The sequence below is a fragment of the Sebastes fasciatus genome, chromosome 6 (genome assembly GCF_043250625.1).
Source record: "Sebastes fasciatus isolate fSebFas1 chromosome 6, fSebFas1.pri, whole genome shotgun sequence".
NCBI classification, from domain to species: domain Eukaryota; kingdom Metazoa; phylum Chordata; class Actinopteri; order Perciformes; family Sebastidae; genus Sebastes; species Sebastes fasciatus.
In genome coordinates, this window is record NC_133800.1 from 37417720 (window position 1) to 37433968 (window position 16249).

Consider the following 16249-nt stretch of genomic DNA (forward strand, 5'->3'; position numbering starts at 1 on the left):
ACACTATTTACACTACAGAGTACACTATGTACACTACAGAGTACACTATGTACACTACAGAGTACACTGTACACTACAGAGTACACTATTTACACTACAGGGTACATTATGTACACTACAGAGTACACTGTACACTACAGAGTACACTATGTACACTACAGAGTACACTATTTACACTACAGGGTACATTATGTACACTACAGAGTACACTATGTACACTACAGAGTACACTGTACACTACAGAGTACACTATGTACACTACAGAGTACACTGTACACTACAGAGTACACTATGTACACTACAGAGTACACTATTTACACTACAGGGTACATTATGTACACTACAGAGTACACTATTTACACTACAGGGTACATTATGTACACTACAGAGTACACTATTTACACTACAGAGTACACTATGTACACTACAGAGTACACTATTTACACTACAGAGTACACTATGTACACTACAGAGTACACTATGTACACTACAGAGTACACTATGTACACTACAGAGTACACTATTTACACTACAGAGTACACTATGTACACTACAGAGTACACTATTTACACTACAGGGTACATTATGTACACTACAGAGTACACTATTTACACTACAGGGTACATTATGTACACTACAGAGTACACTATGTACACTACAGAGTACACTATGTACACTACAGAGTACACTATGTACACTACAGAGTACACTATTTACACTACAGGGTACATTATGTACACTACAGAGTACACTATGTACACTACAGAGTACACTATGTACACTACAGAGTACACTATTTACACTACAGAGTACACTATGTACACTACAGAGTACACTATTTACACTACAGGGTACATTATGTACACTACAGAGTACACTATTTACACTACAGGGTACATTATGTACACTACAGAGTACACTGTACACTACAGAGTACACTATGTACACTACAGAGTACACTATTTACACTACAGGGTACATTATGTACACTACAGAGTACACTGTACACTACAGAGTACACTATGTACACTACAGAGTACACTGTACACTACAGAGTACACTATGTATACTACAGAGTACACTGTACACTACAGAGTACACTATGTACACTACAGAGTACACTATTTACACTACAGGGTACATTATGTACACTACAGAGTACACTATTTACACTACAGAGTACACTATGTACACTACAGAGTACACTATGTACACTACAGAGTACACTATTTACACTACAGAGTACACTATTTACACTACAGGGTACATTATGTACACTACAGAGTACACTGTACACTACAGAGTACACTATGTACACTACAGAGTACACTATTTACACTACAGGGTACATTATGTACACTACAGAGTACACTATGTACACTACAGAGTACACTGTACACTACAGAGTACACTATGTACACTACAGAGTACACTGTACACTACAGAGTACACTATGTACACTACAGAGTACACTATTTACACTACAGGGTACATTATGTACACTACAGAGTACACTATTTACACTACAGGGTACATTATGTACACTACAGAGTACACTATTTACACTACAGAGTACACTATGTACACTACAGAGTACACTATTTACACTACAGAGTACACTATGTACACTACAGAGTACACTATGTACACTACAGAGTACACTATGTACACTACAGAGTACACTATTTACACTACAGAGTACACTATTTACACTACAGAGTACACTGTACACTACAGAGTACACTATTTACACTACAGAGTACACTATTTACACTACAGAGTACACTATGTACACTACAGAGTACACTATGTACACTACAGAGTACACTATTTACACTACAGAGTACACTATGTACACTACAGAGTACACTATGTACACTACAGAGTACACTATGTACACTACAGAGTACACTATTTACACTACAGAGTACACTATTTACACTACAGAGTACACTATGTACACTACAGAGTACACTGTACACTACAGAGTACACTATTTACACTACAGAGTACACTATTTACACTACAGAGTACACTGTACACTACAGAGTACACTGTACACTACAGAGTACACTATTTACACTACAGAGTACACTATGTACACTACAGAGTACACTATGTACACTACAGAGTACACTATGTACACTACAGAGTACACTATGTACACTACAGAGTACACTATTTACACTACAGAGTACACTATGTACACTACATGTATGTCCTGCATTGATAAACTGTATTTATGTAATCATATATCAGAGGATCTGCAGCTGAAAGTCTGAATTGATTTTTATAGAAGTGAAGTGAAACCAAAAGGCTGAAATGGATCAGTGATCAAAGACTTGATGAACCAATCAGAAGATGAGTGTGTCTGTGAGAGCAGTGGAGTGATCCTATAGATCCAGACGTAGACTAATGATTAACTGATCACATGTATTGATCGGTGTGTTAAACCTGTGAGAGCAGTGGAGTGATCCTATAGATCCAGAAGTAGACTAATGATTAACTGATCACATGTATTGATCAGTGTGTTAAACCTGTGAGAGCAGTGGAGTGATCCTATAGATCCAGAAGTAGACTAATGATTAACTGATCACATGTATTGATCAGTGTGTTAAACCTGTGAGAGCAGTGGAGTGATCCTATAGATCCAGAAGTAGACTAATGATTAACTGATCACATATATTGATCGTGTGTTAAACCTGTGAGAGCAGTGGATGACCCTATAGATCCAGAAGTAGACTAATGATTAACTGATCACATGTATTGATCGTGTGTTAAACCTGTGAGAGCAGTGGATGACCCTATAGATCCAGACGTAGACTAATGATTAGCTGATCAGATGTATTGATCGGTGTGTGTGTCGTCCTCAGCTCCGTCCTATCCCAGTCAACATGCTGGTTTCTCAGACTTCTCTGGTCCTGGGACTCCAGGCGTCGGGGGGGACTTCTCCTCCCCCGGTCCTCCTCCTCTCTCCTACCAGTCGGAGCTCTCCAGTGCCCTCCTCACCCCCGACAAACCTCCCCCCCACCCGCTGGCTGGACAGGTACAGCAACACCTTCATCATCATCATCATCAGAGTGTCACATGTTAATTATTAATGTTCAGTCAGTTAACTAAAGAACCCAAACACCACCTCCTCTCTCCTTTCCTTCCGTCCTTCCTTCCTCTCCTCCTCTCAGATGTCAGTCTCGGGCCGCCTGGACTCCACTTCCCATGGTGCTCCTCTCTCCCAGCAGCAGTCGCAGGGTCTCCACGGCAACTCCCAAATGGGGGGCGGCAACCAGATGATGCAGCGTAGCAACCAGAACCCCCGTCTCCAAGGCGAGAGCTCCTTCGGTCTGGGGGGGTCGTCGGAGGTTCCTGAACCGTCTCTGGACGTGAGTAGAAGCCAGTAGAATAAAATAAATTCATATTCAGGGTTAATATTAATATTCAAGTACTGCTCTAGTACAAGTTTAGAGGTACTTTCTTTCTTTATTTTATTATTTAGGTATTTCAGAAAATGGAAATACTCAAGTAAAGCATATTTATTCAATAACTTTAGTATGTTGATTATTAAAACAAAATTGGAAAAAAAAGGACATTTATCAGACTTTTTTTCGATCATATGTCGGACTTTTATTCTGCCTTTTTTTCGGACTTTAATCTGACATTTTTTCTGACATATTTCGGACATTTTTCTGTCTTATTTTCAGACATTTTTTGATTATTATTTTTTTGGGGGCCTTTTTGTGGACTTTTTTTCAGACGTTTGTTTTTTTCAAAAAAAAAATCTGAATTTTTATCAGATGTTTTTCAAACATATTTCGGAATTTTTATTGGAGACATTTTTCTAACTTTTTAAAACATATTTCTGACTTTTTCCAGCTCTGGCTGACATCAGTGTGTGTAAATGATTCCAGATATCTGACGGCGGTCTGTGTTGAGTCTTCAGGGTTATAGAGAATAGAAACTTGTCTCACCTGTTTGTTTGTTTGTTTGTTTGTTAGTTGCTTCCGGAGTTGACCAACCCAGACGAGTTGCTGTCGTACCTCGGCCCTCCGGACCTCCCGAACAACAACAACGACGACCTGCTGTCGCTGTTCGAGAACAACTGAACTCACACTGAACTTTTACTGTAAGATACAAACTCTTTCTGTCGTCGCCCGCCAACACGACCGCCGGTCCGCCGCGACCGCCGTCTGCACAGGAAGGAAATGGACGATATCGAAGGACACATAAAAAACAACCCCTCAACTTTTAAATCTGAAACCTCTTCGATGTGTGACGACGATGGTGACTTTATTTTATTGTTTTTTTTAAACTGTGTTTTGATGCTTCATCCTTCATTCCCTGTCGGAGCCGACGGCCTCGCCGCCACAGGAAGCTGCTTTAACTACACGTCACACGGCCGATCCGTCGGCTCTCCTCCGGACCGCCGGGCCAGCAGGTTTCTGTTCAGATGATCCGTCACGTTTCTTCAGCGGCGACCACGAGAGGAGCGGACGTGATTACTAGTTAACGTTTCTGGTCCAGATGAGTTTTAAATGTATGAAAAGAAGAAGTGATGTTTTATATGGAGGAGGTTAACAAACAGGAAGTCCTCGTTTACACTCAGCCCCCCCCGGATCACATTATTGATTTACAGCACAATGAATCAGAACATTTATTCTAATAGTCTGATGTTCTTCTGTCATATCTGTGAGATTATGTGGTAATAATAATACTATTTGTAGTAGAATCATTTCATCTGTTTCAACCCGTCACATTCAGCTGCTTCAGTGTTCCACTGGTAGTTCATCAACTGATCGATAATCGATAATCCATTCTTCTTTTAGTCTCTGAAATGTTATCAAATATGAGTTCCATGTGACGTCTTCAAACATCTTGTTTTGTTCGACCAACTCAGAGATTCAGTTTCCTGTGAAATAAAAACATCTGAGATGTCCGAGGAGTCACAACCTTTGCATTATTTCTGCTGGAAAAAACTACTTGTAGTCATCTTCTTCTTCTTCTCCTCCTCCTTCTCCTCCTCCTTCTCCTTCTCCTTCTCCTTCTCCTCCTCCTTCTCCTTCTCCTTCTTCTTCTTCTCCTCCTTCTTCTTCTTCTTCTTCTCCTCCTTCTTCTTCTCCTCCTCTTTCTCCTTGTCCTTCTTCTTCTCCTTCTCCTCCTCCTCCTACTTCTCCTCCTTCTCCTCCTCATCCTCCTTCTCCTTCTTCTTCTCCTCCTCCTCCTCTTTCTCCTTCTCCTTCTCCTCTTTCTTCTTCTTCTTCTTCTTCTTCTCCTCTTTCTCCTTGTCCTTCTTCTTCTCCTTCTCCTCCTCATCCTTCTTCTCCTCCTACTTCTCCTCCTCCTCCTCATCCTTCTTCTCCTCCTACTACTTTTCCTTCTTCTTCTTCTCCTTCTTCTTCTCCTTCTCCTTCATTAGCAGCGAGACGGATTTATTCACAGGCGGATAACTAATCTGAATATCTGAGTCTGAACAGAACGAACTGAATCAGATGTTCTGACCGTCACACTGAATACCAACAGTTAGACCACTCTGCACCTTCATCATCATCTTCTTCATCAGAACACACAGAACTAACGGGCTGGATTCACTGAAGGATTGTGGGTATTTTTTGCAGCTGCTAAATCTGCACAAATAAGACAAAAATAAACGGTGACTGCAGAGCTCCTCTGAACTTCACGTCAACACAGCGTGGTGCTCCGCCGCCTCCTCTCTCTGAGCATCAACCAGAGGTCACCAAAGGTCATTAAAGGTCACTGATCGATACCAAACCCCCCCCCCCGCCATCACCCACCACCGCCTCTCTCAGGAGCTACACTCTACCTCTACCCTACCTGAGGAACAACCGCCTCCTACAAGGTCCAGATAATAGACCTTTTATTACGTCATGATGACGTCACGCTGTTAGCTGGAGGCTAACGCTAGCAGTGGGCTAACATTAGCTGGAGGCTAACGCTAGCAGTGGGCTAACATTAGCTGGAGGCTAACGCTAGCAGTGGGCTAACATTAGCTGGAGGCTAACGCTAGCAGTGGGCTAAAGCTCCACATCTAAATGTCCTCTGTGTTGTTGTCTGAATCCAGATCTCAGACATTAGAGATGAGTAACTGTGATTGGAGCTCTAGAGCTACAAGATCAGAGAAGCGTTTCAGAGACGGAGAGGAAATGATGCTAATATTTAGCCTTCTGCTAACAGCAGCTAACGTGAGCCGTTAGCTGCTGTTAGCAGAAGGCTAAACTATTAGCATCATTTCCTCTCCGTCTCTGAAACGCTTCTCTGATGTTGTCCGACTCTCTTTGTGACTGACTTTACTGAAGGAGAGTTAACTAGAGACATCCACAGATTTATACGCCCTCAGTTTATCTTTACAGCGCTGCCGTTAGCCACCGGCCCGCTGGTCACCGGCCCGTTAGCCACCAGCCCATTGGCCTCCGGCCCGCTGGTCACCGGCCCATTGGCCTCCAGCCCGCTGGCCACCAGCCCGCTGGTCACCGGCCCATTGGCCTCCAGCCCGCTGGTCACCGGCCCATTGGCCTCCGGCCCGCTGGTCACCGGCCCATTGGCCTCCAGCCCGCTGGCCACCAGCCCGCTGGTCACCGGCCCATTGGCCTCCAGCCCGCTGGCCACCAGCCCGCTGGTCACCGGCCCATTGGCCTCCAGCCCGCTGGCCACCGGCCCATTGGCCTCCGGCCCGCTGGTCACCAGCCCGTTAGCCACCAGCCCATTGGCCTCCGGCCCGCTGGTCACCGGCCCATTGGCCTCCAGCCCGCTGGCCACCGGCCCGCTGGTCGGACGCAAGGCTACTTAGCTAGCTTAGCTCGCTAATACCACCATGCTACAGGAAATGAGTCCAACAGAGGACAGCGCCGGGTCACGGTCCCTCCGCCTCACTCCTCGCCGCCAGGAGACGACTTCACAGTGGTGAAGTCGTCTCCAGCGGCGTAGGGGTCTAATCTGGTCCCGTTGGTTCATGTGAACTTTCTCAACTACCTCTGGTGATCCTGGAGAGAGTGTTACTTACTGTTACTTTAAAATATTAAACTTTACTTCTCCTCCCCTGTTTACACATCAGAGGTTAATATTGTTATTTTTACTTCACTACATTTATCTGACATCTTTAGTTACTTTATAGATTCACATTAAACATCAACATATGATGAATTCATAAAATATTATACTACAGATATACAAAGTATTTATATTGTACTCCACCTCCACCAGCTGTAACATTAAAATGATTCTTATATATATATATATATATATATATATGCGTATATATATATACACACACACACACATATATATATATTCATGAGATATATCTCTATATATCTCCATAGACATATCTTTATATATATATGTGTATATATAGATATATAATATATATCTATATATATATAATATATATAAATATATCTATATAATATATATATACATATATATATATTATATATATATATATGTATATAATATATGTGTATATATATACTATATATATAGCATATATATATAGTATATATATATAGTATATATATATAATATATATACTATATATATATAATATATATATTATATATATAGTATATATATATTATATATACTATATATATAGTATATATATATACTATATATATATATATACTATATATATAATATATATATAATATATATATAATATATATACTATATATATATACTATATATAGTATATATATATACTATATATATATATAATATATATACTATATATATAATATATATATAATATATATAATATATATATATATAATATATATATAATATATATAATATATATATATATAATATATATGTGAGTTTCATGTTGTTTTTAAGGAGCAGAACTAAGTTAGTGATGAAGTCATAACTTTGTTCTCTCTGGTGGAACCGGACGGACCGCGCCCTGATCTCGTGACCGCGCACCCACATTTCCCCCTGACCGCGGGAACGCGCGCTGACTGCGGGACTTCACTTTAACCCGTGCGCGTCCCCGCGGCTCCGCGTGCGCTGCACGCATTGGTCACCCGGGTTGTCAATGATCCGTGGCGCGCGCTGCTCCGGTCCTCTCGAGTTCACGGTAATCCCGACCGGTACAACGAACGGGGGCGGTGTTACTGTGAGGAACCATGAGAACACCCCGCCGCCCCCCGCAGCGGCCCGCTCTGATTACCGAATCAAACACACCGTGAACTGCGTCTGTCCAGTTAGAGGCCAGTCTGAAGGGCGGGGCGGCTGTTCTGGCTGCTGATTCGCTCAAATGTGTGTCAATCAAATACTGCAGCGTTTCCTATTGGCTGTCTGTGCTCTCACACCGCCCACTGGCGAGTTATATAAAATTAAACCGCATAGCTCCATCTCTTTCGGTTACTTGTGGCCAGCAGAGTCTCTCCAGATAATAACCCGCACAGTTCAGAGTCCTCTCTCCTCTCCAGTTTGCTGACATGGCCAAGACACGAGTCTTCTTCGACATCACCGCCGGTGGCTCACCGATGGGCCGCATCGTGATGGAGGTAACAACCCGTTAGAACCGTCTCTCTCTAGCACCGTTATCACACGAGCCGGGTTAATGTTTAGTCTCGGTTCTGCTCTGCGTGTCTTTATGTTTCCGTGTCTTCGTGCTGCAGCAGATGATCCGGTTATCGTTTACCGGTTAGCATCTCGAGCTAGCGGCTGCGAGCTGTCACGAGCACCGTTACATTGAATGAGCATGTGCACGTGTGTGTGGCTCTCAGCCAGCTAACGGGACCGAATAACGGAACCGAGACACCAGAGACACCAGAACCGAGGGGTCTTTATTCTGGTGTCCTGCCGGACAGACTTTATATTCAGACTCTAGTGGATGGTAATGATGGTCAGGCTGTGTGATGTTGATGATCTGATGATCAGTCTGGAGGAACTGACTGAACATCATCGATCTGATCTGATCAGATATATATTAATATTAATATCAGTCAATCACCGGTTAGTTTATAACACCTCCAGGTTGAGCTAAACTAACATTACGTTAACTAACATTAACGTCACGCTGAGGCCCACAGAGGGCCCGCGGGCCATGTTGGAGTCGAGCGGTAACACCGCCCGGCAGCTAGCTGATGCTAACTGATGCTAACGGAGAGAGCTAGCTGATGCTAGCTGATGCTAACTGATGCTAACGGAGAGAGCTAGCTGATGCTAACTGATGCTAACGGAGAGAGCTAGCTGATGCTAACTGATGCTAGCGGATCATTCAGCCCCACTCAGCGGCTCTTTGTTGCAGCGTTTCGCGGTCTTCCCACCAGCCCGGGAAACCTCCGGTGTTGTTAATGTTAACTCAACCGGCGGAATAACGTTACTCTATTTATATTGTGTTATGTAATTGTGGGTGAATAACGGTTTAATAACGGTTTAAAGGAGTTTGGCTTCGCGCCAAAGTAAAGACATTACAAAATGTAGCATTAGCATGTAGCCGCTGAAGCTAACTGCGCTGGTTCCTGTTGGAGCGGTTCTGGAAAGTTCCACTGCGGGAGGAGGAGGGGGGGTGCTGGGGGGGGAGGGGAGGAGGAGGGGGGGTGCTGGGGGGGGAGGGGAATGCGGATGTACTGAAGATGGCGGAAACAACCACGTTTATTATTCTTTGTGTCGTCACTGAGTACTGAGATGTTACTCTGAGATGTTACTGAGCAGACTGAAGGATTATAATGTTATTATATCCGCCCGTCTTTTATAGCGAGCTACAAGCTGCTAGCATGCTAATGCTAACGCGTCCAGCCATTTTGTGGACTAGAACTAGCTGAGCTCCATTAAGGGCGTTCCCTCTGTGGGTCTGCATGTGATCCCAGAGACCTCTAGTCTGCATGTGATCCCAGAGACCTCTAGTCTGCATGTGATCCCAGAGACCTCTAGTCTGCATGTGATCCCAGAGACCTCTAGTCTACATGCACACAGCTCCAGACCTCTAGTCTACATGCACACAACTCTAGACCTCTAGTCTACATGCACACAGCTCTAGACCTCTAGTCTACATGCACACAGCTCCAGACCTCTAGTCTACATGCACACAGCTCTAGACCTCTAGTCTACATGCACACGGCTCTAGACCTCTAGTCTACATGCACACGGCTCCAGACCTCTAGTCTACATGCACACGGCTCCAGACCTCTAGTCTACATGCACACGGCTCCAGACCTCTAGTCTACATGCACACGGCTCCAGACCTCTAGTCTACATGCACACGGCTCTAGACCTCTAGTCTACATGCACACGGCTCTAGACCTCTAGTCTACATGCACACGGCTCTAGACCTCTAGTCTACATGCACACGGCTCCAGACCTCTAGTCTACATGCACACGGCTCCAGACCTCTAGTCTACATGCACACGGCTCTAGACCTCTAGTCTACATGCACACGGCTCCAGACCTCTAGTCTACATGCACACGGCTCTAGACCTCTAGTCTACATGCACACGGCTCCAGACCTCTAGTCTACATGCACACGGCTCCAGACCTCTAGTCTACATGCACACGGCTCCAGACCTCTAGTCTACATGCACACGGCTCTAGACCTCTAGTCTACATGCACACGGCTCTAGACCTCTAGTCTACATGCACACAGCTCCAGACCTCCAGTTAACCGACTACTTCTTAATTTCTGGCCTCGTGTGTGTGCGTGAACTGTAATGAGCCTCGGGGTGTCTCCAGTAGACAGCTCCTAAATTATGAAGGTCTGGTTTCTGTTACTGCTGAGCAGGTGGAAGGCTGCAGAGCCCCCCCCCCAACATACTTGCATGGTAGCGTCACTGCTGTGCAGGGCATGCAGATATCTGTGGTGCAATGCTGCATTCCTGTTACATCATGACACAGCACAATTACCACAAACTAATCCCATAATAAGCTGATCCGTGTTTAAGAGGCTGCAGCCTCCAGGCTACATGAAGTTTATTTTAAATGTGAAGCAGAGTGATCTCTTTCAAACCTGGTATGGAGCTAATTTTAGCTTAAATCTGCAGAGACGATGCTTTCAGTTCTAAAATGGCACATGTCTAATATTACAGATGTAATAGAGGCTCCTGCAGCTGGACTATGAGCTACTGGTGATGTATTATAGATGTAATGGTGGCTCCTGCAGCTGGACTATGAGCTACTGGTGATGTATTATAGATGTAATAGAGGCTCCTGCAGCTGGACTATGAGCTACTGGTGATGTATTATAGATGTAATAGAGGCTCCTGCAGCTGGACTATAAGCTACTGGTGATGTATTATAGATGTAATGGTGGCTCCTGCAGCTGGACTATGAGCTACTTATGTTATAGAGGCTCCTGCAGCTGGACTATGAACTACTGATATGTTATAGAGGCTCCTGCAGCTGGACTATGAGCTACTGATATGTTATAGAGGCTCCTGCAGCTGGACTATGAGCTACTGGTGATGTATTATAGATGTAATGGTGGCTCCTGCAGCTGGACTATGAGCTACTGATGTTATGTTATAGAGGCTCCTGCAGCTGGACTATGAGCTACTGGTGATGTATTATAGATGTAATAGAGGCTCCTGCAGCTGGACTATGAGCTACTGGTGATATATTATAGATGTAATGGTGGCTCCTGCAGCTGGACTATGAGCTACTGATGTTATGTTATAGAGGCTCCTGCAGCTGGACTATGAGCTACTGGTGATGTATTATAGATGTAATAGAGGCTCCTGCAGCTGGACTATGAGCTACTGGTGATGTATTATAGATGTAATAGAGGCTCCTGCAGCTGGACTATGAGCTACTGGTGATGTATTATAGATGTAATAGAGGCTCCTGCAGCTGGACTATGAGCTACTGGTGATGTATTATAGATGTAATAGAGGCTCCTGCAGCTGGACTATAAGCTACTGGTGATGTATTATAGATGTAATGGTGGCTCCTGCAGCTGGACTATGAGCTACTGATGTTATGTTATAGAGGCTCCTGCAGCTGGACTATGAGCTACTGGTGATGTATTATAGATGTAATGGTGGCTCCTGCAGCTGGACTATGAGCTACTTATGTTATAGAGGCTCCTGCAGCTGGACTATGAACTACTGATATGTTATAGAGGCTCCTGCAGCTGGACTATGAGCTACTGATGTTATGTTATAGAGGCTCCTGCAGCTGGACTATGAGCTACTGGTGATGTATTATAGATGTAATGGTGGCTCCTGCAGCTGGACTATGAGCTACTGATGTTATGTTATAGAGGCTCCTGCAGCTGGACTATGAGCTACTGGTGATGTATTATAGATGTAATAGAGGCTCCTGCAGCTGGACTATGAGCTACTGGTGATGTATTATAGATGTAATAGAGGCTCCTGCAGCTGGACTATGAGCTACTGGTGATGTATTATAGATGTAATAGAGGCTCCTGCAGCTGGACTATGAGCTACTGATGTTATGTTATAGAGGCTCCTGCAGCTGGACTATGAGCTACTGATGTTATGTTATAGAGGCTCCTGCAGCTGGACTATGAGCTACTGGTGTGCAGCCTGGAGTTTCACAATGTCTTGCTACACAGAACAAAGTGCAGGGTGTCTGGTGAACCTGCTCTGGTTTTTGGCTCGGTGCCTGGATGACTGGTTACTGATTTCACAACCTTTATCCTCCCTTAAACAATAACTTTTTTTTTATCGGTCTTGGAAACTAACATTGACTCTGTTTGTCTGCAGCTCCGTGACGACGTGGTGCCCAAGACCGCCGAGAACTTCCGCGCCCTGTGCACCGGCGAGAAGGGCTTCGGCTACAAGGGCTCCATCTTCCACCGCATCATCAACGACTTCATGTGCCAGGTGATGCAGCCACGTTCAGCCTGTGTCGGGTTTAGAGGTCACTAGCCTGGTTTAAGTAGGGATGGGGCCGGGTCTAAAATGTAGGTTTAACCTCACGTGCCACTGTGGCAGGTCGATGAACACTGCATGTCTGCCACTTCTGAAATGTATGTAGGACGCTCTAGAGTTGTAAACAGTAGGGCTGCTGGTGTGGTTAAGTCGTGAAGAACACGCGGTTGCAGATATTAGTGTTTTTGTTTTGTAGGCTTTAACTAACAAGTAGGGCTTAATCTAATATCAATCCCGATTTTGGTTTCCTATAATGAAATGAACACGATGGACTGCGATATATGAAGTCTTATTTTGATGCAACAGTTTGTTAATTCAGGAGAGTAGCCCGATGTGAAAGATAAAGCAGCGCTCTGTTCATTAAATTTAGTGTAAAAAGCTTTGGTTATGAGATTCACTGAATGAGGACCAGTTTTATGATGCAAAGATTTGTACGTTGGCAGGAATGTAGCACAGCGAGGAAGTGAAAGCAGAGTTCTGTTTATAGAAATGTGAAAGTGCAATAAAAATATTTTGTCTCTAAAATCATTGAATGAATATGATCTCAATATTGATCAAAAATACTTCTGGCCGTTATGGTGCAGCCATACTCACACGTTTTGGTAAAAATACCGACGTGCTCGTTGTTGAATTCTGTAGTCTAAAGTAATATCTGATATTCAGCTGAAACGAGACACAATGTTCACTTCAAATAGTTGCTCTTATGTTGATGAACAAATAATTTCAACTCTACAACACTAATTAAAACTTTTAAACCAGAGTTGAATGAATCTCAGCTTCTAACTGGTTTCTGTTTGTTTAATCATCATCATCATCACTGCTCCATAGTGTTTTTATCTGTTGTCATAACACTCTGAAGTGTGTGTGGTATTAACGTGGGTATGTTTGTTTAACATGCAGGGCGGTGACTTCACCAACCACAACGGAACCGGTGGAAAGTCCATCTACGGCAACAAGTTCGCCGACGAGAACTTCACCCTGAAGCACACCGGTTCCGGCATCCTGTCCATGGCCAACGCCGGCCCAAACACCAACGGGTCCCAGTTCTTCATCTGCACGGCCAAAACACAATGGTGAGAGCGCACACACACACACACACACACACACACACACCTACCTGTAATGACAGCGAGCTAAAGCCTGCTAGATTGTCACATTTTAATGTGCATTTAAGTCTTTACTTGTTTACATCCAAAATGTTCTTTTGAGGGAGAAATCAAACCGACAGTCAAGTTAAATAATTTAAAACTACACGTGGACAAACAACCGGGATCAGTGATCGCTCGTTATGAACATGAACGAGCTGTGAGAATGTGCCTGGTTGATGCTAAATGTTGCTAAAAGTCTCCAAATCCAGCAAGAACTTTAAATCTAACGCACTAACTAAGTCTCTCCAGGCGTTCTCCTTCTGTTGATGAGACAGTCACGTTGTGGTTTTAAACAAAGTTTAACGTCAGGTTTCCGTTGAATCCCTTCAAAGTTGTCAGATCTCTGTTCACTGCTCACACGACACAACTCGCTGTCTTGTAATTAGGAGTCTGTAAGTCGTTGTGGTTTTCACACTACATGACTGACCAGAGACAGGAAGTCATCTTTCACCAGAAGGAATCCCCGATGAGGTCAACAAACTATGTTGGAAAGTTAGGGATGCTAATTTTGAGAAATGTTCTTAACCGATAACCGACCCTTGTTAACCGATTATTAACCGTTAACTGACCCTCGTTAACCGATTCTTAACCGTTAACCGACGAGATTTGTGCCTCGCATGCAGCAGTGCAACAGCTGCATGAGCACAACAGGTATTGGTTGACGGGAGTCTCCAGTTCACCGTCAGGGGGCGTTAACTTGGCAGCTACGATGCTGCGTTCACTGTCCCCAGTTCATCGTCCGGGAGCGTTAACTTAGCATCTCTAGCATTGCCGGAGGCTTCGTGCTCGCCGCCGCCACACGTAGTCTGCGTAACTTTAGTGAGTTTCCAACAGACCGTGTGTGTGTTGGCGGTGAGTGTGAGGTTGTTGGTGGCGTTCTAGCTGTGATCGTAGGTGTAGCAGTGTGTGTACAGTTCATTTGTCGGTGAATAAATGCTACGAAACTACAACTCCTCCGCTTAAGAGAGCTGGAGAGACCGGCGCCAACTTCCTGTATCCTGCAACTCCGGGTCCGCCTCTTAAGGTGGACTGTTAAGGTGGACCAGCTTTTCTCCTTAAAGAGACGAGCCGCTCAGCTTTTGAGTTCATTATTAACATTTCTTTTAACCGATAGCGTTAATCTGTTTAAATGCTTAATGTTAAACGGTTAATTATGGACATCCCTGTTGGGAAGTCATGAAGACATGCGTGAGAAATACACGGTGAATGACGCGATACCATACGTGAGACACATTGCTGATGTGTTCATAAAATATGAGGGTTTATTCCTCGAGGTGCAACAACAACTTTGCTCCGTGTTGCAGATGCAGCTCATCCAGTAAGTTCCTGTTGTTACAGGCGACGTCACCGCTAGCGAGCGCGTAACAACGCAGTAAATAAAGACATGACAGAGGAGAAAGATACGGCCGGAAGAAATTCATCTCAAATTCAACTCTTCATCAGAGTTAATCATAACGTTTTGGTCGCCTGAAAATGTCTTCAACGTTCGGTTGTACTAAAAAAACAAGATGGCGATGACAAAAGGCCGAACTCGAGGCTTCAAAACCGCAGTCCGCAAACCAACGGGTGACGTCACGGTGACTGTCCACCTCTTCTATACAGTCTGTGGTTCACACACTAGACTCTGTAGGAGAGTGGGATATGTTGCCTGCTAGTAAAACGCTTCTATTCACGATTCACCGTCTCATCTCTTAACTTTAATACTTGTTATAGTTGAATAAATAATGCTGCATGATAAATGGAGGGCTTCAAATGGAGCCAAATCAGCAGCTTCCACTTGTTTCTGCTGCTGATTTTTAATAATAATATTAATGTGTGTGTGCCTGCAGGCTGGATGGGAAGCACGTGGTGTTCGGCAGCGTGGTGGAGGGCTTGGATATTGTGAAAAAGATGGACGGGTTTGGCAGCCAGGGCGGCAAACCCTCAAAGAAGGTGGCCATCGCCGACTGTGGGCAGCTCTGAGCTGCAGCTCTTAACCCTTTCAGCTCCTCCTGTAGCCACACCCCTGTAGGCTCCACCCGCCCCCCCACCTCCGCCATTCAACATTCCTATTGATGGAGATTCAGATGCCCCCCCTACCCCCATCCCCTCTTTTTTATTCTGTTGTTGAAATCATGTTGCTGCATTTGTGACTTTGCCTTTAGAAGTTTCTTTTGCATTAACGTTTTTTTTCCACAAAGTCCCAACAGTTTTTTTTTGTTAAGTCAAAAAAATGAATAAGAAAATAAAACAGAAAAGTTGCCTTGACAATTGAAA

General features: G+C 44.1%; 2 protein-coding genes and 1 long non-coding RNA gene across 3 annotated transcripts in view; 2 read left to right on the plus strand and 1 right to left on the minus strand.

Annotated features, from left to right (window-relative positions):
• LOC141770041 (zinc finger MIZ domain-containing protein 2-like) overlaps window positions 1–4930 on the plus strand; it is a 22500-nt gene extending 17570 nt beyond the window's left edge. The window contains exons 19-21 of the mRNA XM_074639647.1: window positions 2874–3046; window positions 3183–3380; window positions 3993–4930. Coding sequence (XP_074495748.1) covers window positions 2874–3046; window positions 3183–3380; window positions 3993–4100 — 479 coding nt within the window. The 3' untranslated portion in view covers window positions 4101–4930. The remainder of the gene's footprint in view (window positions 1–2873; window positions 3047–3182; window positions 3381–3992) is intronic.
• Window positions 4931–8337: 3407 nt separating this feature from the next.
• Window positions 8338–16249, plus strand: ppiaa (peptidylprolyl isomerase Aa (cyclophilin A)). The gene is made up of 4 exons (XM_074639648.1): window positions 8338–8519; window positions 12678–12797; window positions 13746–13918; window positions 15823–16249. Exons 1-4 carry the CDS (start codon window positions 8451–8453, stop codon window positions 15953–15955), a joined length of 495 nt encoding a protein of 164 aa, XP_074495749.1. The 5' UTR covers window positions 8338–8450; the 3' UTR covers window positions 15956–16249.
• LOC141770043 (uncharacterized) lies at window positions 9575–10075 on the minus strand. Its single transcript, XR_012594376.1, has 3 exons — window positions 10000–10075; window positions 9913–9941; window positions 9575–9831 (listed from the first exon to the last, which is right to left on the minus strand). It is a non-coding gene; the product is annotated as an uncharacterized LOC141770043 (long non-coding RNA).

What these genes read in the sequence shown, in the direction of transcription:
- ppiaa (XM_074639648.1), top strand. Translation starts at nt 8,451, where the DNA reads ATGGCCAAGACACGAGTCTTCTTCGACATCACCGCCGGTGGCTCACCG. An exon ending in TGGGCCGCATCGTGATGGAG is followed by an intron (nt 8,520 to 12,677) that starts GTAACAACCCGT and finishes GTTTGTCTGCAG; the next exon opens with CTCCGTGACGACGTGGTGCC. An exon ending in TCAACGACTTCATGTGCCAG is followed by an intron (nt 12,798 to 13,745) that starts GTGATGCAGCCA and finishes TTTAACATGCAG; the next exon opens with GGCGGTGACTTCACCAACCA.